The sequence below is a fragment of the Halichoeres trimaculatus genome, unplaced genomic scaffold (assembly GCF_033239565.1).
Source record: "Halichoeres trimaculatus isolate MK-OKI-2021-1 unplaced genomic scaffold, fHalTri1.1 fHalTri1_scaffold_8, whole genome shotgun sequence".
NCBI classification, from domain to species: domain Eukaryota; kingdom Metazoa; phylum Chordata; class Actinopteri; order Labriformes; family Labridae; genus Halichoeres; species Halichoeres trimaculatus.
The window spans coordinates 25,383,179-25,406,386 of NW_027437186.1; the positions used below are offsets into that span (position 1 = coordinate 25,383,179).

The following is a 23,208-nucleotide window of genomic DNA, read 5'->3' on the forward strand; positions in this document are numbered from 1 at the left end:
GCAGCAGTAGAGAGCAATATGCTACTACTCTGGCTTTTTCTGCTTACCATGTTGTCAGAAAAGACTGCACGTTTCTTAACATTTGACCATGATGACAATGCCTTTAACTTTCTCACAGGCACAATCTGGCTGAGGTGTATTACAGCGTGCCATTATCACATCAGTCCCAAAAGAGCTACTTCAGCCGTTTGCTGTATCCACATTACCCTTCGTCTGTGAGGAAAGACTTCAGCACATTCTGTGTAGTACTACAAATAAACTTGCAACCAGAAACAAGTCTATTAAGTCTACTTTCAATCCAAGACTGAGGCTATTTTAGTAATGGCCTTGACTAAAAAAAGACATAAAGCACTTGCTATCTCTTCACTGATAGTAAGAGCATGTGTTTTATACCAGCTCTTGCCTCTCAGTCACTCTTGCGTAACAGTCCAACAGATAAGTAAATATTTAATAGATGGCCTTATTGCCTGGTTTGGACTTGCTCTGTGTGTTTGGTTTATAGAGGGGTATCCAGGGAGGAAATTTGAGATCTATAACAACATTTGTTAATTCACAAGATGTAGATAATTATGTTGCCGTTTTGTTTCCTAGAAGCAGATCTAATAAAAGGGCTGTAGTGAAAGTGTAAGAACAAACACATGCTGGTCCCTGTGAGGCTTCTTCTACCCACTCTTTAACGGCTGTGAAATTATATATTAGCTCTCACAAGTTGTGGAGGAGGAAAACAGATGAAAAATTGACTGAGAAATCCCACATTGTATTACAGTTGGGAAGCGAGTATTTGTGAGGACGCTTTTATTTGCTATTTCAAGAATGTATTATAAATCTGTTAAACGGGGTAACTCAAGGAAGAGAACCACAAGGCTGCGTCTAATGAGCTGAGAAACGTTACCTGAAGAATGTGCATTGATGTAACATTGATACTTTAATGTTAGAAGTCTATTACTAAACCCCTTTCTCCCTTCAGATAAAAGTCTAGCTGTAAGGCACTGCATGGAAGGCCATCTGCCCAATGATTTAAAAAAGGGATGAGCATGGGAAAGAATTACAAAAACCATTCATCAAAGAGGCTCTTGTTATTCTGGGTGTTTGCAGAATCACCATAGAAATTATCAAGGGTTGTCTCAGTTCTACTTACATTCTCATCGTCCCCAAAGTGCACTGATGTTGGGATATTTCAAACAATCAAACAGACCATATTAATGAAACTGCACTTCCCTCTTGGCCCAAGTATGATTCATTTATTTGCTGTAAAACAATAGAGCTGCTGGGTTGAAAACTATGAATGACACTTTTTATTTGTATCAACAGCTACACTGCTCGAGGGATTGAGATCCATATGTTTTATGTTGAGCAAGGTCACCTGGTCACTGCCAAGCAGATTCATTAGTGCTTCTGTCGAGGAGGAAACAGCACAAAGATCATCAGCACAGCAACTAAAGCCTGTTTTGGGGGCTGAGACTAGATGGTTCAAGATTACTGTAATAAAGCATGGAAAATGAGGGAGGAGAAGGGGGAGGAGGTAAGAGGGAGAGGGAGATGTTGGAAGATAAGTGCTTTGTTCACCAACACAGGTTATTTTCTCTCCTCCTTGATAAATATTGGACCAGTTTTATTTAGTAAGCTTGATTACAGGCTGATAGCATTCATTCAAGCTGCTGTGAAGCAAACGGAACAAACATAAAGGCATCGTTCTCACGTATTCAGCTTCTGGATCTGACAACCTGCGGTGCAACTGGATACATTGCCCAGTATGTGCTGAAACTTTAAGTTCCCTTACAGAAACATAAAATACAGACAAGCTTCTTTAGAACAATATTCATCCTTGTGTTTTCTGAAGCCTTTACAGCCATTTTGATTATTCAAAACGTAGCTGCCGGCTACACTGTTTTCTTTATGTTTGTTCATGTTTAGCTGGAAAACAGCACAGGCCTTAATCAATAGTACATTCAGTTAATGTGTGCCTATACAGTCTTCCCTCTAAAAGCTTTTTCCCCCCTTTTTCCTGCAGCGTCCCCACATTTCATGGGTTGCAGGAGGATATTTTGAGCAAGCTTGCAGATGTCCTTGAAGAGGTAAGTGCTGTTGACATCTGCAGAACAAAGTCTGCTCCTCAAACCAATATAGATTTTACATATGTTCACTCCCTTTTGCTGCTTACAATTGCAGCTATATGTTAAAGAGAAATGTCTTTATCTTATTTAATGGGCCACCCACTAACATTTTTTTAAACTTCAGATACCATTACCAGAAACACATTAAAACTTTCACTGCCTGGGTCAAACAATCAAAGCAAGCTGAAGAGCTTGATAATCTTTTTTTTTTTATGCCATTTTCAGGGTTATATCTTTCATGGCCTAACTGCCAGCAAATAAACTCACTTCTAGTACTTTTTATTGACATAAAGAACATTTTATATTTTTAACAAGCTTTTAGAGATACTGTAGTGTGATAAAAGTCAATGCAGCCTCACTGTTTACCATGACAGCTGAAGAAATAACACAGTACAGCCCTAGACGGCATTCACAAAATAAACAAAACTGATGGCTGCCTGGGGGCAGAAAATTCATTCAAAAATCTTTGCATCTCACTTTACAAGAGCTTCTAGGTGGAAGTTTGTTACAAATGGAGTAAAATGTAAAGTTTTGCAGGATGTACCCCTCACATTTGTGACAAAGTGCATTCTGAGATGTGTCTAACAAAATCACATTTTCTGCCCTTCTGCACATCACTTAACTTTACTTGATGTTTTCCAGCATAATTTAGAAATGCAAATATATTCACCCTCTATATGGGTGCTGCCAACATCGAGTCTTTGAATGCTTTCATCACATTCAGATATGGCTCTTCCTTCCTTTTTTGAATGTTATTCACAGACTACATGTCACCACTCAAATACCAGAGAGAAAAAAATCAGTTCCAGTCTTACCCTGAGGGATGGATTGAACATGTGATGCTTCAGCTGATTTGTTGTTGGAGTTTCTAGTTGAGGGGCCTGCGAAAACAGCAAACAAAACATTTGCTTTCATCAGCCTTGTAGACAGATTTAGACCCACATTTTACCTGATGCAGTAAAAATCTCATGGACTGACCTGAAAACTGGAACATGATAAATGGACTCAGATATAATAAAACAATTTAAATGCTGACACACATAGCCTTACTTTTCATAAATCTTCATATAATAAGAATTTATGGCTGGACTGGTCAGTCTTTTTCAGCACTCTCTCTTGTGTTTCTATCTTTGGTCCACTGGCAGTTAAATGTCTGGCCTATGTTTAGATAACATGTTATCATAACATTTTTGTTTTAAATCATCATGCAGTTTAATTTACTTGGCATATTTACAATGTTAGTAAAGCATAGTCTATTTGTTACATACCGCATCATCTGGGTAAGGCAGTCCCTCCAACTTCATCTAGCAGAGTTGCTGTTTTCAATATGTATCCCTTTGACAGAGTTTACAGAAAACAAAGCATAGTAAGGGTTTTAAAATGTGACCATAGTAATGTGAAATTCCTTATTTAGTTCTTAAAAGATATAGCTATAGTATAGCTACTTGACCATATCAATAAGATAAGTAATTTTGGCACGTCAAAGTATTTTTTTTTTAATGGGGCTTCTTTGAAACAGATATTCCCCACAAAATAGATATATCAGTCTAGAGCCAGCGACTGGAGTCAGGAGGTATTTTTGGCTCATGGCTACAATTAGTCTAACGTTTTGAAAGCAATTTTGCGGAGAAAAACACTTCCTTGTTGGGCGGAGAAAACTTTTTTTTTCTGGAAGCCTGTATCCCATCCAAATAGGTAAAAAATAAAATGAATAAATGGTTGAATAAATTTGAAAAAAAAAAAAAAAAAATCAACGGCATAATTATATAAGCGTCTCATTATCATGACTTACCTCTTTTTGAACATCCTCTCCTTTATTTGCTGGCGGAAGCTCACCTGCAGACGAAGAAATTCGTAATACGTAGGAGGAGCCTTTAAGTTACTGCTACCAATGCTAAGTTATGCTACAAATGCCTTCTGTCCTTCGGTCACGCATTCAACGAAACGTCACCTCGTGCGTGATGTTGCAAGTACCCGTATGAATGGATTTCTAAACCCAACACCTGCAAACAGCTGATGCAGTAAGGTACACGATCATTTTTGTAACTTGACGTATTTTATCCCCTATTTGGAGTACATGTAATATTTTGCTGTGAGTTTTGAACATGATTTAGCAAAGCTTGAGCGATCTACGTTTCAGTTTGTTTATCACAAAATCAGCCAAATATAATCCACTTCCTATATTGAGGCGTACAGCCAGACCCTACATTCGTCATGGATGCCAACTATTGTTTTGTAACATAATGGGCAATATCTAGCGGGCATTGTTATTTAAGACTTTTTCAATTATTCATTCATAATCATTGTTTGTTAAATAGGATAGGACGTGAATATACCATCATTATAAATACTAACATAAAAGTCATGAAGGAGAATCAAGAACAGTCAATAGAGAAAATCAAGGAATAAATCAAATGCATTCTTTTGACCATTCATATCTGTTTGGTATCACAAATATCACAATGCAAATACCTGACAGTTGTAAAGATTCAGAAAACAAACAATGTTACTCAAGTGGAGCAGTTGAGCTCTGTATTTTGAGATATCAAAATGAGATCCTTCAAATGACATTCTAGACATTCCCTCCTTTGTAAGTATGCAGATTGGTGTCTTTGCACTGTGAGCTGACGTATTAATGTTCAGAAGTTGATTTTATTTGTGTTAACAGCTTCATAGATGCAGCAAGTGACAAGTGTTGAAGGCGCACTAAAACAATTTAACCTCATCACAAATGCTTTGAGTGATTTATTTGCTGTCTCCCCATAAACAACTTGTCGCATTTGTTACTCCACTTTGCCAGCACAAGGTTTCCCCTGTTTTAAAATCATTTGCATTTTTCTTCAGAGGTTCTTTAAGGATGGTGGTGCTGGGTCACATAATGGTCAAATCCATCATGCTGTCCTATGTTCTGTCCTCTACTATAATAGATTGTTTTGGTCTCAGATTGATTTTTTATTTAATCAATCAAGCTACTTTTTTTCATTGCTTAAAGACAAGGTTTGGGCAAATAATGTGATCACTAAGTACAAAGTAAAACACCATAACTGCGACCTCTGATGAGTAGCTTTGCTTCTGTGTCACATTCAGCAGATCTGAATCAGACACATTTCTCTGTTTAAAGTAAGATGTAAAGCACCTTTCTTGGGTGAAATGGTGAAGGGAAAAAGCTGGCAAATGCAGCATGAAATCTGCATATGATCTAACAAGAATTATTGAGCTCCCTCCTCTGTCTTGAATGATGATCTGATATTTAGCCACCTGTGATTTTTTCCAGGAAACTCAAAATTGCACTAGTACCTGGTTGCCCTATATGATTTACTTCAAAAAATGTATGTTGTATGTTAACTGTCCTTCGTGAGGACTTAGACATGTCTAGAGTCAGGAGACGTGGCAGGAAACATCACTGCAGATCCATCACACCTGACACACTCAAACATCTCTGATCTCGTAGGTGTTACTGAGCTGTGTGTGGAAGAATAATCAGCAGCTTTCCGCAGGCTGCCACTCTGATGAACAGTCAACACCAGTCTCTTAGTGTTAGGAAAAGATATCTTCTCACAACTAAATGTGTGTGTAAATTGTATGGTGTTGTACTTTCCTCATTTTTAATGTAATGCAAAGACAGCCGAAGCACACATGCTCCTGTATATTCTGTATGTACTAGAATATTCTCCTTCATCGTTAATCTGAAGCCACTATTACAAAATGAATATTATTGTCATTAATTCACCACTCAATGCATTCTTCGCTGTTACACTATTGTGTATCATGATAGTTTTGGATTCAGGTTGAAATGCCGTCACGATTGAAAATGCACCTGTCCTATTATCTATGTAGTTGCATGTGTAACCATAGCAATGTGAATCTGGTGTCAGATTACTGTATAACAACACCCGACCAAAAAACATTAGATTCTTACTTTTGCTTTGGTTGAATTTCCTCTGAATTGTGACATAACTTAATGTTTGAGTTTAGCCTGGCCAAGGTTTAATCACATTATGTTATGTCACCCTATACATCACTTCACCATACAATGAAATAAATGTCCTTGGAATAATCGCATTTGTGAAGGTTGTCCTCCACATATGACTGTGTCACAATGAACATTTCCATAAGTGTTAGCTTTATGTTAGAATAGTGACCATTCAGGATGCTTGGACAGGCTCCAGCACTCTTGACTCACAACAGGATTATTGATTAAAGAAAAATGGATTGATGGGTGGATATTCTGTATTTGTTCTAGCTTAAAGCATAGCTGTGATTTGCTTTCAGATTTGATGCTGCAGCGTTCATTAATGCACTTATTTTTCCCTACCTGCTTTATATCCAAGGTCACAATTCTTATACACGCATGTACTCAATGTTAAAAAATGAAACAACGAGGTGCACTAGCCAATTTGTGGTTTTAACAAGTTGGGGAAAAAAATCTCCTGGGAATTTATCTCCAACACCTAATTTAGTTCTACTGCCCCCCCTCCAAGAGCCTGTTAGTCACCAGTGAGTACCAAGTACCATACTGAGCCTGAATAACATGTCTTTTCTTTGATCCCTCCTCTCTCAACAGACACATTATGAAGATGGAGAGTACATCATCAGACAGGGGGCCAGAGGAGACACCTTCTTCATCATCAGCAAGGGAAAGGTGAGAAGAGAGCCTCCAGCCTCTCACCAAATAATCACGGGGGCATCATGGCACACTGACTCGAGATCTTTAAAGCAAAGTGGCAGCTTTTTAGGTAAAAGTTGGCTTTCATCAATCACCTACAGCTGGAAGAGGAAAGAGAGTGATGCTGCTTCTTTCATCATTTCTTACAGCAGCAGTAGGAGCTTCTAGGAAGGAGAAAGGAGTCACTTTTACTTCACCTTTCTGTCATCAACACGTTTCTCACTGAGAACAGGTGACATGCTGTTCTGTCCAGCAGCAACGCAGTTGGAGGGCTTTCATGTGCTTTCTTCTTCTGCTACTGTTTCTCTTTTTTCTTCCCTGCTCAGCATCTTTGCTTTTTCATCATTTTCTTTTTTTCCTTCTCCCAGAGAAACTCTTGGTCCCTTTCCCTCTTACTACATTTTCTTCTCCCCTCTTTGTCACTACTCCTCTTCTTCTTTATTATTGCACACACTTGGAAGCAATAGATTCCTAGTTATATTTTAATTGGTTCAATTGCATTCCTCATGTACTGAGGCCACACAGTCTTTCGAGCTGGTTGTCTAGACACGATTCTGACCCATTGCCTCTGACAGCAAGTCATTTTCCACTCTCTCTCCCCAGGTCCTACTTCATCTACTGTCTTATCTCTAAATAAAAGCAAACACCCCCCACCCCCCACTACTGAAATAGAAATGGATGACATAGCTCTACTCTCCCACTGTAGAAAAGTGATACCAAAATATTCCCATGCTTAGTACTGACATTTGACACTTTTGCAGCAGAGTGTGTGCATACCATCTTTTCAGGAAGGAAGGAAATCCAACCAAAACACCAAATAAAACTCAAGTTAAGTACAGGTACTTAAGAAATTAACTTAAGTATCTGTACTTAACCAAAGCTAGTTAGTTACTGTCAACCACTGATGAGAACTATAACAGAATTTAGATTTTGAGAAACATTTGGCCTTGGATGTGCATCTATAGAATTCATCAGACCTGGGCTGTGTCACCTGTGTTTTGCTTCACTCTTGGAGACTTGTCATGTCATCCATTTATTCAAACAGTTAATGGTAAACAAGTATGGTGTAACAAAAAGTGCATACCATAGCCGAGCATCGTGGCCAAAGTCAAAAATAATGGGAGGAGAATTTTTTGCAAGCTCAAAATTCACACAACATGAGTGAGACAAAAACCTTAACCACATGTTCTGACATTTGAAATGTCCAGGTTGCAATGCAGATGTCACTTTAAATAATGAAGACTCCTTAAGTTTTACACTGTCCTGTTTTTACTCCTTTGACCCCAAAAAGATCATACTTACTTCACAAGGTCAGCACACATCCATTACAAACAACCCATTGAAACACACACACACACACACACACACACACACACACACACACACACACACACACACACACACACACACACACACACACACACACACACACACACACACTCACTCTCACACACTCACTCTCACACACTCACACAGAGCCCGCCTTGACCTTATCGTTGCTTTCTGCTTGGCTGTTTCCCCTTCTCTCACTTTATCTCCATCCAGACCACAGACGGCGCACTTTGTCTAGAGGACATTCTGCCAATTCGGTCGTCTCACGACACGCGCACAATCTGCCCTTTGGTCTAAACTTTTTTATCTCCTCAAAGTCTCCCTGCTGCTTCTTTACTTTCTTTTTCCCTGCTGTAACATGATTGTATCGGATCATATAATTGCACTGTCACTCAGTTGTAGAGAGCAACACAGTGCACAGGATGTGCCGCTACACCTGTGCGATGCCGACTAATGCATGAAGACAAGATCCTTCATCCAGCCAAGTGACCGCCTCCATTCATTTCCTCCAAGATCGTCTCAAGTGCCATCACTTGATTTGCAAAGTCTAGCGGCACAGCACAGTCCCATCACTCACATGTCATCTGGCTAATGAAGTGGTCGGCTGTGCCTCCCTTATCCTTCATGGAGACAGCAGTAACTTGTTTATAACAGAGAAATCTGTCACGGAGAGTTATGTGCATTATAACGTGTAAATTTATGTCTTTAACATTTAAATCAACTTCCCCCTTGTGACACCACTCTTTTTTAACTCCCCTCTTGTTTTTCTCTGCCTTCTTCAGGTTAATGTGACCAGAGAAGACCCGCCCAATGGAGAGCCTGTTTACCTGCGCAGCCTTGGAAAAGGAGACTGGTTTGGAGAAAAAGCACTGCAAGGGTAAATTTGCCCCTGATAACACTGCCTCTTCAAGTTGAAACTTCCCTTCTGCTTTTTCTGTCTCCCTAACTTTCCCTTGTTTTCTATTTTTACTTGCAACCTTTTTTCAACATCCTTCATCTCACACCTCACATGCATCCATCTATCCGGGCCTTTTCGCAATCACTCAGCTTCCAGCTCTTATCTTCTCTACTTTTTTTTAACCACCACTATTCACCCTCCTTGAGATGGGTGATCATTTGGAAGTATTTTAAGACAAGAGGCATTTTTTACAAGTTCTAGACTGATTCACTAAAGCTGTTTAAGGTACTTTTTGAGATCTGACACATTCCCCTTTTTTAACCTGAACCAAAAATAGAGCTGAACGGAAAGAGTCACATCAATCAAAGTGTTTCAGCCTGGCGTCATCGAAGAATGACGTCATGCTACAAAGTATATAATTTCCTTTTCTTCACAGCATGACTGACTCTTTACAGCTGCAAATATCTTACCTGAAAGCCTTTCAATGAGAGAACACACAGTACAAACTAAGACACACTCTTGATTTTTCAACTAAAAACAGTGTTTACAGAAAGTCTTAACCAGACCAGATGACGACTATCTATACCACAATCTGAACATAATTACAGCTACTACAGGACATGATCATTACTTATGTGTGATCCTTGGTTTGTGACGGTCATTGTGTGCCCTGCTGCACATTTAATTCCTTGAAACAATATTATCTTTTCACTCATTTATTCTGCTCTCCATTCTCATCCTTTCCTGTCTCGGTGGACACAGCTTCAAGATATCAAGGACATCTTCATACTGTCCTTGACTGTTATAATGGGTTTTCAGCCTCTTGAAATGCCTTTTGTGAACATTTGTGTTAAATCTGTAGTTGCAGTTTCTATCACAGCAGCAGGATAAACATGTTATAAATGGAAGACGTGTGCTATGTTAGCCTGTGCCAGGAACATCCATCCTAGCTGTTAAGCTGTACTGAGGCAAGTTTGAAGCAACCCGGCTGTGTATATTGTAGGGATCAAATGACTCACGGCAACTGTTAACATTCAGTACCATCTGAGCGCCCAAATACTTTCACTGGAACAACACTTCAGTATATAAAAGTATTTTATACGCCAGCTGGAGACAAAGAGCAGTGCCCTGAAGTGATGTCGTTACCCAGCTGTTTGTCCTTTCTTGTCATGACAGAGCGTCTCCATGGGCAATGTTTTATTAAAACAGAGGGAAGGGTAGAGATGGTCTAAAAGTATATTACTGCTGTGAGGGGTCAGGTAGAAACAGAAAGCACTCATGCACACATATTTGAGAGGCCATAGGCACATTGCCAACAGTGACAGCTTGAAAAAGTGGGGATGTCGCCATCTCCTGGTGGCTTTGTGTGAGAGCTGTCAATCCTTCAACAATCAAACCTCTAGAATCGAATAAACATTATGAAAAAAATACCCAGAAAATCAACCAAGACAGTATCCTGTTAAAAAGAAATCTTGATGTCACTTTTGGTTCCTGTTTTCCAAAAATCAAGTAGATGTGATGTTCAGGAGAGGAGACAGCTGGGATGGCACAGATGGCGGGGCTTTCCCCATATGTTAAAGCAAGTGGCTATAATATGACACAGTATTAAAATTCATGCAGCTCCAAAGGTTGATCCCATAACGGTGAGAGAACTAGGTCAATCTGAACAGAAACTTGATCTTTGACAGTGAAAAAAGAGCTGTTTGATGAATAAAAGCATGACACAAAGAACTAATTTATGATACATTGAGCAGCTGTGCGTGCAGATCTTTTGTAAGGGATTTCCTGTAAATTATGTCATTATTAATCACTTAAAAGGAAGGATGTCAGAATCTTAATGATACCATATGTGCACAGATGTGCCAGAGAATATTGAAGTACAATATAGTTCAGACATGTCCTTTGATGTAAACACAAACTACATAAATGTTTTTTTTTTTTTTATCCAAGAATACTAATTCATTGCTGTGCTGCTTCTTCAAGAGCATCTCATGTTTATGTCTCATGTTTAATCATCTTCAACACACCTTTTTTTACATCTCTTTAACACAAAGTGCTCTCCCACCTCAACATTTTCTCCTAATTGTTATTCTAAGCCGTCAGGAACATTGTCTTTTGTTTCTGAGCATCTTGAGCGAGAGAAGCCTTTTCAACTACACCTTTGATGGTCAAACATGTCTCGCAAATGTAAATGATTGCGATGCCGGCCATGTTGGACGCAGGCTTTTGATCAGAGGACTCTTCTGCAGGGCCATGTCTCTAATTAGAAGTTAACTGTGTGTGTCCTCGCTCATGAAACTCAATAGTCCCTGCACTCAAAGGCTACCCTGTGCATCTGAAGACGTCGTCTTTGATCTGTGAGAACAACATATTTACAAATCAAAGTCGGTTCTTCTGCTGGATATAATGGTTTGTTAGAGGTTGCGTGGGTTGTGTGATGTGTTTTTGTGCTTATACAAAAGCAGCTCAAGAAACCCTAAGACTTCATGTTACTCAAATTGGCTGTATGTCTCATAGTAAAAGGTGAATAACTCACCTCAATAGGTGAATGTTGTAGGTAAAGGTGGACTCCATCATCACATATGTGTCATGTTGGAGAGGGGACTTTTGAGTTAAGGTGTAGATCCATCGCTAGATTAGACCACAGATGCCCTGACCTCCATTCTGAGTGTGCTCTTTATGTGTGTGTGTGTGTGTGTGTGTGTGTGTGTGTGTGTGTGTGTGTGTGTGTGTGTGTGTGTGTGTGTGTGTGTGTGTGTTTGCGGATATGTTCAAGTTGAGGGTGAGACATTGTTAAAAAAAGGAAGTGTGAATTCCATGACAAGTATGTGATTGGTGTCAGGATAAGCTCACTTCTAGACCTCTGTCAGGAGCTTTTGTTGGTGTGGTTGTATCGACACAGGCATGGGTGAGGAAATGACAGTAAGGGAATGTATGTGTCTGCCCTGTTGCCAGGTGAGTCGTTCTGCTGTCTCTTTTTCTGCTTTGATGGTACTTGAACATAACTCTTACAGCAGTCTCACTGAGTGAAAAATTGGAAATTTGGGGTTTTCTTTTATTTGTTGGCTAGGAAAAACAGCACAGGGCGACCAACTTCACCTAATCTCAAGAAACTACAATTCTACGGTCAAGTCAGTGCAAGTGTAAGCCATGTTTAAACGGTTTTCATGTCTATGGATAAAAGATTTCTAAATAAAGGGGCTGAGCATCCCCTGTAGTTAATACTGTTAAGAGTGCTTTACACAGGGCTTCTTGAATGGTCTGGCTTCAAGGCTCACTATCAACCCTTGAGGACTACTTTTCAAATGTATTACATGAAAAGATGGTACACTTTAAACCTGCTATTATACAGAATATCACAGTATGTTAACACAACAGCCTCAATTTAAATGATACATGGAAAAGACCAGCAGATGAAAACCCATATCGCTTGCAGCCGGGTAGTACTTGTGTTCAGCCATGCTTAATTAGCAGACATAAATTAACTTTGCTGGACTATAATTAGCATTTCAGAGCATTATCGCCACCTCTTGTTAGGGAGTGTGAATAGACTGAGATCTCCTGCATAAAATATGCCCTTTAAAATAAAATCAAAGGATTATGTTTAACTTTTTTTAGGACCCACTAGTTGAAAACCACCTCCTTTGCTGTAAATCACACCTTTAGGTTAGTCTAGCCTAAGCAATAACTTTGAGTGTGGAACAGGTGTTTGAGAAGTTTCCTTGCTGATCAATCAGGTACTCAGTTATATTTATAATGCACTGCATCACAACAAATATCCCAACCTACTTTACAAATTAAGGTGGTCTAAAGATTATAGTGAGGGAGTGAGGAAGCACTTGGCAACAGGTGAACTGAAAAACTTTCCCACCACACTCATTGGCAGATAGTCATCTGTGTGAAAGGACCGAGAGAGTTGGCAAAAAGGACAAATAAAAAAAGAAAAGAAAACAGACCGAAAGACACAACAATGAAAGAGCCATAGCTTTCATTTCATACAACCATGGCACCCACTGCGAAAGATCTGAAGCTTTTTTGAGTCTGAGATGTACTCTTGAACTGAGTCCCATGCTGCTTTTTGTTCCTCTGTTTTTTTAGAAACATGCCTGACTGCTGTGTTATAATGTCATTACGAGTCGGGAGGGACCATTCCTCCAAAAATTTCCCACAGGCCAAAAATGTATTTTAGGTGTTGTAACCCAAGGGGGGGAGGGGTGAAGCTGAAAACATTATTAGGCATTGATAGGCAGCAGCAGATAGAGCCCAAAATTCACAGAACTATTTCACAAGTGTGTCCCTCGCTAGCAGACTGAGCTGTCAACTGCATGTCCGAGCAGGGATTTGACAGTGAGAAATAATAAATACAAACACTGCCTCAGAAGGTTTATTTTTGGGCCAGGCACTGAAATACATTCTATAAACAAGAAACACTGGATCCAAGTCAGTGTGCTCAAGCTCAGAGACTTGTGACTTTTCCTTGGTATTTCTCTGGATGTGTCTATGATGGTTTTTCTAACATAGCTCTGTCACTAAAGGCAACAGCTCACACTTCTTTGGGTGTCTTAGCTCAAGTAAGAACATGAATTCACACATGAGGAAGTGTTCTCCAAGCACTTAAGTTTTCATAAATTGGAGCCAGTTTTATTCATGAATGTGAAAATGTCTGTGAACGTGGTCGTACCCTGAAGCTATGTGAAAAGCGCATAATTTGCAGTTAATGAAAAAAAGCTGTACCAAGACTGTCTCAGTAATTTGCTTAAGTACTCTGACACCAACCTGTGAAGCCTCATGCACAGTTTCCCAGGCTCACCTGAATACCTGCAGTCACAGAAGTGAAGTGAACACATAACTGCCTGTGTATCTGATGGCAAAATCTCATCCATGCCCTCGTCCTGACCCCAGATGTATTTCCCTCCCTGCAGCGCAAAGCTACTGCCCAGCTCTCTGCCAGTGCATTATTGTCATAACCTGTTTTCCGGATGCCAGATCACTGTCCAATTACCAGGTTGCTTTCCACTATCTTCTGAAAATCAACACCACAAGCTGCTAAGGGCATTCCTCACACAGCATGCAGCTGCTTCTTATGCATGGCTGTTTCCAATGTATTTCTTGTTACACTGCAATTAACAAGTGCAGAGCCATCTTCGGCCCTGTGGATGATTTAGACCAGACAACGTGCAAGTTAATCATTCAGACAGTTAGCGGCTGTGTTTCACATGCAGCACGGCCAATATCAATGCAACAACACACTTCGTTGTTTTCCTCTCTTCCACTCGAGCAGCAGGGGACAGGTGTAACAAGCACTCGATATGAAACCCTTGAGGGCCCTAAAGGATGATTCATACTTACATAATGACTATTTTAATACAGCCCAGAGTGTTGTGTTGTTTAGTTGTAGCACTGTGGTTGGCAAACGACACAAACATCGAGCACTTCCTATTATGTGACAAATTAACTAGTGTAACAGATCGTGGCTGCCACTTTTGTTTTAGCTCATTATTGCTGATGAGAAAAGTGCTTGGTGTGTGTCTGCCTGATGTGTGAACTTAAATTTTGTACCTGTGAAGTATAAAAGCATTGCCTGATCTAACGCACTTTGCACTGATGTAGGAATGTGAGCCTTTTAGTTGTTAAAACCTTTGGTATCTTGAATAATTGACTCTTTTTTTAACCTTGAACAGGCGGGGACTTCTTTTTTCCCTTGGATACAAACATAGCACAACATGAATTGAAAACCTTGTTGAAGTGAAGGAATGCTGCAGGTGACTGTGTGGAAGTCAGGGTTTTGAAAAGTGACTACAGCTGCTGGATTGTCAATTTCAGATTCACAGCTGGCATTTTACAAGCGTGTGTGCCTCAGCAGCCATTAAAAGAGCGAGCTCACTTAGTGTTCAGCCTCTGAATATTTAAATAACCATTGCATCAAATGAGTATGAGGTTTGTCTTTGGCCTTGGAGAGTACTCAGATAGTTAATATTTGAATATAGCTTGCCAATAATGTTCCCACACGAATTAAGTTATTACATCTTTTTTTTTTTTTGATTGCTAAGGTACCAGGAAATAAAAGTGCAAAATCATTTATATATTGATTCTAGTTTAAGTTGTATTTGGGCTACATATATTAGGAAGAAAAAAAGTTGTAGTGTAACTTTGACTTATGGTCAGACTTTGAATGTTTTGTATGGGGCTATGTTTTTTCCAAGGTTTTTCTCTGACTGTTCACAACAGTGATTTGATGAAACAGTGAGGATTCAAAACAAATTTTGTCCAATTGCAAGAAAACCCCTAAAACGTTGACCCTCCACTACAGCCACGCTCTCTGCAATCTTCTGATAGCTTCTCATATACGTCCTGTAGATCTCAGAAAATCAGACATTCAACTCAAACTCCTGGACTTCCTGTTTGGATTTTACTATGAATCATAGGTCTTGGCATGGTAGAAAAGCTTCATGTAGGTTAGACAAGTCAGGTGGGCTGCATTCGTTTACATTTTCTTGGGAGCACCATGGAGAAAATTATTGTGCAGAACCAATAAAGTATCACCTTTTTTGCCTGAAATTTGGGCGGAGTTTTGGGGTGTGTTATGGCCTCCAAATTGAAATTCATTTAGTCAGAAGACAGAAAAAATGATCTTTCTGAGTAATCCTACTTGGTTCAGTAACACCAGCTGAATTTAAAACCAAGATAGACACCCTTGGAATAATTTGGTGTTATGTTTTCCTCTTTCAATGACTCATAAAAAGTTTGAGCTTTTTGCCATTAACTCAGTGTAAGTAGTAATTTTTGGGGACTGTTGGGGTGGCAGTGGTTCAGGCTGTAGAGAGTTGGTTTGGGAACCTTAGGGTCACCTGGTCAAGTCCAGTTCAGTTTACTTCCTTGGCACTACTAAGGCTAGTGTTTTTTGTGATTTGGCACTATATAAATAAAGGTTGATTGATTGAATGATTGAATACTTAGGTGCACTTGAGTTAAGGCTCTGATGTGCAAACTGCCCCCTTCATCAGTCTGACGTCTCTTTTTCCAGAGGGTTTTGTTTTCTTTGTGCATGTCTTTGATCTCCTCTTCCTCTTCCTCTTCGCCTCCTTTTTTGCTTAAAATTAGTCGCTAAACTGACAATAGCAAGGTAATAGCAATAACCAGGAGTCACGATCCAAACGTGGATCTTTGTTGTTCTCCCAAACATTAACCTGCTTACTAATTCTGACTGTGTGCTTATTAAAATGCTATTGTGGCTAAACAGAGGAGCAGGTGGAGCAGAATGTGCCAGAGTAGTGAGTTTGGAATGTGGATCGAGTCTTTGGAGCTTATCGGAGTTGAATGAAATACTGTATGTGTCATATAACAGCTTGTGGGCCTGAATAGTCATCTGTTAATATAGCCCATGCCTCTGCTACAAACACTGCCTGCTCTCCTACGCTCTCCTCTTCTCTGCTGTCCTCACCTTTCAAAACTCACTGTCCCCCCACCAGCTGTGACCTTTATTCATAAGGGTCAGCAGAAAGATTGTGTGTGTGAGTTTTTGTGTGTGTGTGTGTTAAGGGGGTGCCACGGCATGTGTGTTTGGAAGAGGGTTCGGCAGAGGGAGTTGTCATAGCATGAGGGGGACTTATCACCTCAGCCCATTGAAAAAGGTCGACATGTGCCCGAGTTGAGTTCAGACACAGAGTGAGATTGTGAGTGACTGTCAGCAGTGTGAGTCTAGAGAGGAGTCTTTTTTATCTTCTTGTTACACAGAATTAAATCCATCCAAAAAATGATCAATGGGCTGTGAAACCATCTGCTTGTCGGACATCTCCAGATGATTATTTTTCCCTTGTTTGTTGTATTATGGTCTTTTTAAAATTGGATAACTCTTCATTTGGATTGGAGATTCATCTACAAGTACATCAGATGTGTGTTTTGCTGGAGGGGGTTGCCCTGCTCAGCACACTGGTTCAGAGTTAGAGCTCATCACTGTGGGACTTTTCAAAGAAAGGATGGATTCCTGGGATACAGACTCGGAGGGTTCTTGCGACTGGGGAGACTCCTCTGAAGAGGATGAAGACACTCTTGATGTCAAATACAATAAAGAGTAATGCCTATCATGCAGTGATGTGTGTTGCCTGTCGAGAGTGATGATTTTATTGTGTGCTCGTGCCATCTTCAGAGTGAATGGAGTTGAGGACTGTTTCCATCGTCAGATCTCTGATTACTAATGTGATTTAATTTTGTCTTTTTGGGTGTGATCACTGAAACAATGTGTTGTTTCATCTGTCTCCACAGTGAGGACATCAGGACAGCAAACGTCATCGCAGCAGAGGCCGTCACCTGTTTAGTCATCGATAGAGAGTGAGTACCAAAAGAAAGTGCACATTCATCTTTTTGTTTCAGCATTTCTAATGACTGAGTACAGCCAGAGGAAAAAAAGAGCTCAATGAACATCACAGACAGCCAAAACGAGGACATAGATTCCTCTTTTTTTATGCCTTTTAGAGCACATTTAATTGCCTCTGTGTTCTAAATTTGTCATGTAAATAAAGCTTGCTGTGCTCATTACCACCCAGCAAGGACACTTTCTTGGAACATGCTTTTACAAAAACTGCTTTTCTGAAACAACAAAATAAACCAACATCTCACTTAGATAAGTGCACACTTTGAGGTGTTAAAGCTTTTAATCTGTAACTTCAAAAACACCAACCAAATGTTAAGGTTATGTCAAAGTATCCAGGACATTTCATTTAAAAGAATAGATGAACTTTGAAGTATTCATTTCCACAGTCACATTTTACTTTCCTCCATTTCACTGTTTTGATGTCCTCTTAGACATTGTTAGAGTCCGAACGGCAAAAAGTCTACACATTGATGATTTCAGTGTTCACCTTATTCTCATGCAAATGTCTTCCCGACACAAACCACTGTGCTTACGGGATCTGCACTTGTTTGCGTCATTCGTGCAGGTGTTACATTTGTCCTGAATCCGGGAACCACTTGAGTAAAGAATTTACATCTATGCTGATAAATGTATGTAAGACTAACAAAGGACTAGTTTTATGAATTATTATCATCAAATAGGGTATTTTTTTAGCTTTGAATTTCCTCTCACGATACTGTTTCATTCTATTGCTATAAAACTTATCTTAATATTTTGTCATAACATGATTTTTATGTTGATATCTTACTTAAGAAATATAATCTGGTGGAATTTCTATCAGGCCTAAGGAGACTTTAGGATGTTTTTGTCTCCAATTTGAAGAAATTTGGAGAGAGCACAGAGACAGATGGGTACTGGGTGTGAGATGGAGATGATATCGGCTTACCCAGGGCCTCCCTTTGCCCTCAGGGAACACAACAAGCACAAATGGGCCATCCAGAGCTAGTGGAGGGGATAGTGAGTCAGAGATGATTACAGCTGGGTCTCACATCCTAGAAAGTAGCCCAGTGTGTGTGAATGTGTGTGCATGGCACCTAACCTTTTGATGCAGATGCGTAACTGCTAATGTTTAAGGTGCGTGTCCTCTGTATGTGCATGAGAACGTGAAGCACTAAAAGCAAAGTAGTGCAACTTGAGGGGTAAGCTGGGGATATTTACAAGTAGCTGTGCTGGAGAAAAAAGGAGGATAGACACTGTGGGAATGAAACATGGAATAAAATTTAACAGCAGGGAGTCGGCAGCTTGCTACAGCAGAAACAGTAAGCAGCCAGACATTTAAAAAAAGAAAAGCTCTGCAACAATCCCCGCTCGCAGGCATTATGGTCTCAACAGGAGAAAACACCAGATGTATTACATCTTCTGGCTGACAGCTTGATGAGCCTTGTGCAAAAACCGTCTCTGTTATTTGTTCTTTCAGGATGTTTGGAGTCTTTAGCATACGGGGCCATACTTCAGAGAGAAATGAGCCAAATCTTGGTTATTTTTCATGTTGCAGCTCTCCCCTCGAGTACAACTTTAGAGGGTTTTTTTCAGGGACGTAGCCCATTATGTAGCTTATTATTTGGCAGTGAACTTTACATTTTAATCCGTCTTTAACTTTAATATCCTGTTTGATCTTACTAATGAGAATTTATTCAGCTCTGATTTATCCAGTGGGGAGATTTTATTTTACTTTTATGACAAGGCCTGAAAGACACATCTTGACACTTATTCCTTCTGCTAAATAACTACACAGACTTATAAAAGAAGTGTTATTAAGTTCTTTTTTATTTGTGAAGCTAATTTGCTGACTTGTAAAAGTGGCACAGTCTGTTTTTTTTTTGATAATAATACATTCATTAAAAATATCAGCACGTATCCCTTTCAGCCTCCGTCCACTGTTACACCACTCCACACTTCTTCAGGGTATCTCTGTCTTCTCGTCTGCTCTCAGTGATTCTTAGAGGCTTGTCTCTAAAAGCAGACCTATGAATATTTAATAATAACTGGCAGTTTTTTATGACAGTGAAGTCGTATACTGCAGCAGCTTCTTTCGCAGATGATTATCGGTATAAAAACTGCTTGACTTCCTCAACACTTAACGCTTTTCAGTCATTGTGAGTTGACAGCGGAGTGTACTACTTCTATGATGAGAAAAGTTGTACTGTTTTTAACTTCCACTTTCTGTTTTACAGTTCATTCAAGCACCTGATTGGTGGATTGGAGGATGTGTCCAGTAAAGGCCATGAGGATGCAGACGCCAAAGCCAAGTGAGAAAATGATGATTTATTCCTACGCATGAATTAATTAAAATGCCAATTATGAAAGTTAATCAAACTGCTTTATGCTTTGGGTTTGTTGTGGTGTTTTCAAGCCTTTTGTTTTTATTCAATTAATTTTCGTAAATGAATTTTCCATCCCAGTAACCTTTAGAACTTTCACCGCTCAGAAAGAGACATGCTCCAGGCTGGACGTTAATGCATTGTGCCTTTAGGTCTGTTACATAACAACACAATACCCGCATGGCGGGCCAGAAGCAGAGGCTATGACCTCCGCCTCTATTTCTGGAGGAATTAATATGTACTCTATTTACCGTCACTATGGAAACAAGAGACTACAGAAGGCACAGGGCACCTTGGCAATGAGGTGGGCATCTTGGGGTTCAGGCGGTTACGTGTTGGCAGAATCTGATACCTCGCTCGCTCTGTGCTATGCTGTGAGTCAAGGTGAGGAGGAACAAGAAGCCGGTAATGACAGCTTACAAAGAGGGAGAGGGCAGAGACGGATTATCACCTCTAGAGATGGAGAGATGAAGAGAGGAGAAGACAAGGGACCAAGCAGACGATGCTTCTGTTTGGATTTTTAGCTGACTGCCGAGAGTGTCAGTCATCTTCAGGAATTTAGTGGGAACATAACCACAGACGCTGTTGGACACAGACCCTAAGGAGAGAGAAGACAGATTCAATGGGGGGCCACAGTTAGCCGCCCCAGGTTTGATGCCCCTTACAGCTCGCAGCCACTGATAGGCTGATCCCTGAAGAGCTCATTCTTTGCCTCATTTCACACATCCCTTTGTCTTAAGGGTCTCACTCTAAAAATAGATTGATTTTATGGAAATTTGCAGCAATTCAAACATTTGTCACTGCTTTTGAACCTTATTAAAAACCATATTCTCAAATCCCCGAACAAAGCCACTCTGTCCCTCTGTTCACATTGAAGCATTTTGTCTCCCACTAGAGGTTTGTTGTTTTTTTTTAGTTTCACCACTGTGAGCTTGTCCAGCTGAGCACATTTGTGTCTCAGTTATTAATAAAATCCTGAGTCAGGACCCCACCGTGACAGAAGCTATCTCTAATTGGTCGCAGTGGATTGGGTAGCAGCAGTATTGTTACAGCAATGCAAACTACAGCTGTCTGTGAATATGACAGGTCCTACCTTCAAAGACAACCTCGCCTCTGTGTGCTGTAAGTGCACGGTGTGTTTGATCCTGCTGCTCCCTCCTCCTCTGCTAAAGGAGATTCCTGCTACACAAAGTACAGTGAAAGCATCAATCACTGCTGTAACATCACTTGTACTCAAGCATGCAGAAAACATCAGCTGAAGTGATTTTTTCAGTGAACACCAAGGTGAGAAAGTTTGGATAGATTTTCTGTGATGTTGGATAAACAATCTGGGAGGCAGATCCTGCAAAATATTGTCTGCACATTTTGTTGCTAGCTGGATAGATTATGATGTGCTATTCCTGAACTCTCTGTTGTATTTACTGTTAACTGTCTTATGTACAAGACCATTAAGTGCTCAAACTTAGGTTCAAAAACCTCATTGAGCTCAAACAAAATAGTAATCTTAACCTCTGGTTTCCAAAGTGGAGGCTGGAAAGAATTAATAGGGGTGTTGTGAAATGCTATCAAAAATCAAAAACAATCAATTGCTGCACTTTTAACCATTTTTTGTGAAAATATAAAAAACAGGAGTTAAATTGTATCTTACACCCATAGACTGTAAAGAAAAAAAGAACTCCATGTTGCTCGGCTGTAAGTGAGGTAGTCACAAAAACTGCTCCCCCTGGTGGCTGGCTGCAGTGTAGGTCAAAAAATTCGGCTCTCCAGTCATTCCGGATGAGCTGTGGTCAAACGTTAAAAATTAATACACCTGGTAGAAATGTTTCACAAGTCCAATTGTTGTGGTGATTTGAAGATATATTTGGCCGTTTTCTTTAATTATAAGAGTTTAAAAACAAGGTTTTACATCACGTTTAACAATAATTGACATTTTCTTTAATTATAAGAGTTTAAAAACAAGGTTTTACATCACGTTTAACAATAATTGACAGCTGCTGTTCTTGTGTATTTTTTTTCGGGGATTGTAAAATATATCGGGAGGTAGAGTCGAGAAGTGATTGGACTCTCAAAAGAAAAAAAAGTAATAATTAATTTAGTACCCTGCTCAACTCATTCTCCCAGAATGGCTGCGCCTGTGATGGGGGTATTTTGGCTTCAAAACCGTTCAGTGGTAAATGGCGGAGCCACGCTGTCCACTTTATGTACAGTGTATGATTCCAGCATGCAAATGGAAAATCTTTCATCTGTTTCCCACATTTCTTTGTTGCCCCAAGACCCTGAAGTGACTTAGCCAGTGAAAAGACAGTATCAGTGATGCCAGGTAAATTTGGAAAGCAGCACCATGTGCACATAGGTAGCTTAATTTTCTACTTATCAGCTGAATTAAGTATCTTGTGCCTTTTAGTATTCCCACTGCAGGGGATGCCAGTGTCACTATTGAGCTTCACAGGCTGAAAAGTTTGGGAACCACCAATCTATACCACATTCCAGCATAATAGATAGAAAGCTACTTTCAGATTCTACTTGTTCAACAAAATTTGTCTTATTTTCCTTTCAGACCAAGTGTCTCAAGTCTGTCATTTAGTGTATTAAAGTTTTGGAGGCTTCATCTGAGTATAAATACTCCACCTCCAACTTGATCTTAATCACAGCTCATCGAGTGTGATTGAAGATAGATGAGGAAAATAGGACCTGATGTGACTCAACACGTCCTATGTCCCTTGATAAGGTGTAGGAGTTCCATAAAGAGAGGTTATGGGTAAATAAAGGTGCCATGTAATGAGAGTCAGCTTTAAGGTCAGAGATGCTGTCCTTTCCTCTCCTTTCTCTTGAGTCATGCAAGACCAAGAAGCACTAGAGCAAAGGAAATGACAATATTAGTGCTTGCGCACAGTTAGACACATGGGGATTACATCATTTTTTAATGATCTCATCCATTCACTGATAGAAATTATCGTCCCCTGAGATGCTATTTGACCTGCACTTTGTGTTTCAGTTGTGGGAATGGATCCAGCACATAACAGTTACAAGAAATGTGTTATTAAACACCTCAAAATATATGTACCATAACAGTAAACTGAGACATGCTACAGGGTGCAGCTGAGCTCTGAGTTAGTTCCAGTCAAGGTCATGGTTCTGACGTAAATGTTGGTGGATTACAGTGGTTATGGTCCCACTGGGTCTGTGGCCTGTATCATATTCCATACAGCTCTTCAGACATTGACAAAAACACGTTTGCAGCCTGACAAAAAAAAAAAGTATTGACATTGAAAAGCATTGTTTAGCCTATCAATAGAAACTCATTTGTAAGTATCTCAACCGTTCATCACCCAGCATCTTCAGACAATAGGAGGCGTTTTCCATGAAGAAAGAAACAAGGCTATTGATTACAGAGCACTTATGTGAACTGATAGATTCACAAGTTTGTTTCAAGGCTGTTTTTTCTGTTTACTGCAAAGACTGGCTAA

At 39.9% G+C, this 23,208-nt stretch overlaps 1 protein-coding gene and 1 long non-coding RNA gene across 4 annotated transcripts in view; one reads left to right on the forward strand and one right to left on the reverse strand.

The window, feature by feature from the left end:
* The window catches only part of LOC141795015 (uncharacterized), a 36,799-nt gene extending 32,665 nt beyond the window's left edge, over positions 1 to 4,134 (reverse strand). The window contains exons 1-2 of one of the 2 annotated variants that reach the window (XR_012598571.1): positions 3,907 to 4,134; positions 2,930 to 2,995 (exon numbers count right to left, since the gene is read on the reverse strand). This is a non-coding gene — a long non-coding RNA (uncharacterized LOC141795015). Of the gene's footprint in view, positions 1 to 2,929; positions 2,996 to 3,382; positions 3,453 to 3,906 lie in introns of those variants that run through there. The other variant, XR_012598570.1, reaches the window with a different exon arrangement.
* LOC141795014 (cGMP-dependent protein kinase 1) overlaps positions 1 to 23,208 on the forward strand; it is an 89,362-nt gene that overhangs the window by 59,375 nt on the left and 6,779 nt on the right. For both annotated transcript variants that reach the window (XM_074675739.1, XM_074675738.1), the window contains exons 5-9: positions 2,012 to 2,075; positions 6,679 to 6,756; positions 8,895 to 8,989; positions 17,273 to 17,338; positions 19,595 to 19,669. In XM_074675739.1, coding sequence (XP_074531840.1) covers positions 2,012 to 2,075; positions 6,679 to 6,756; positions 8,895 to 8,989; positions 17,273 to 17,338; positions 19,595 to 19,669 — 378 coding nt within the window. The remainder of the gene's footprint in view (positions 1 to 2,011; positions 2,076 to 6,678; positions 6,757 to 8,894; positions 8,990 to 17,272; positions 17,339 to 19,594; positions 19,670 to 23,208) is intronic.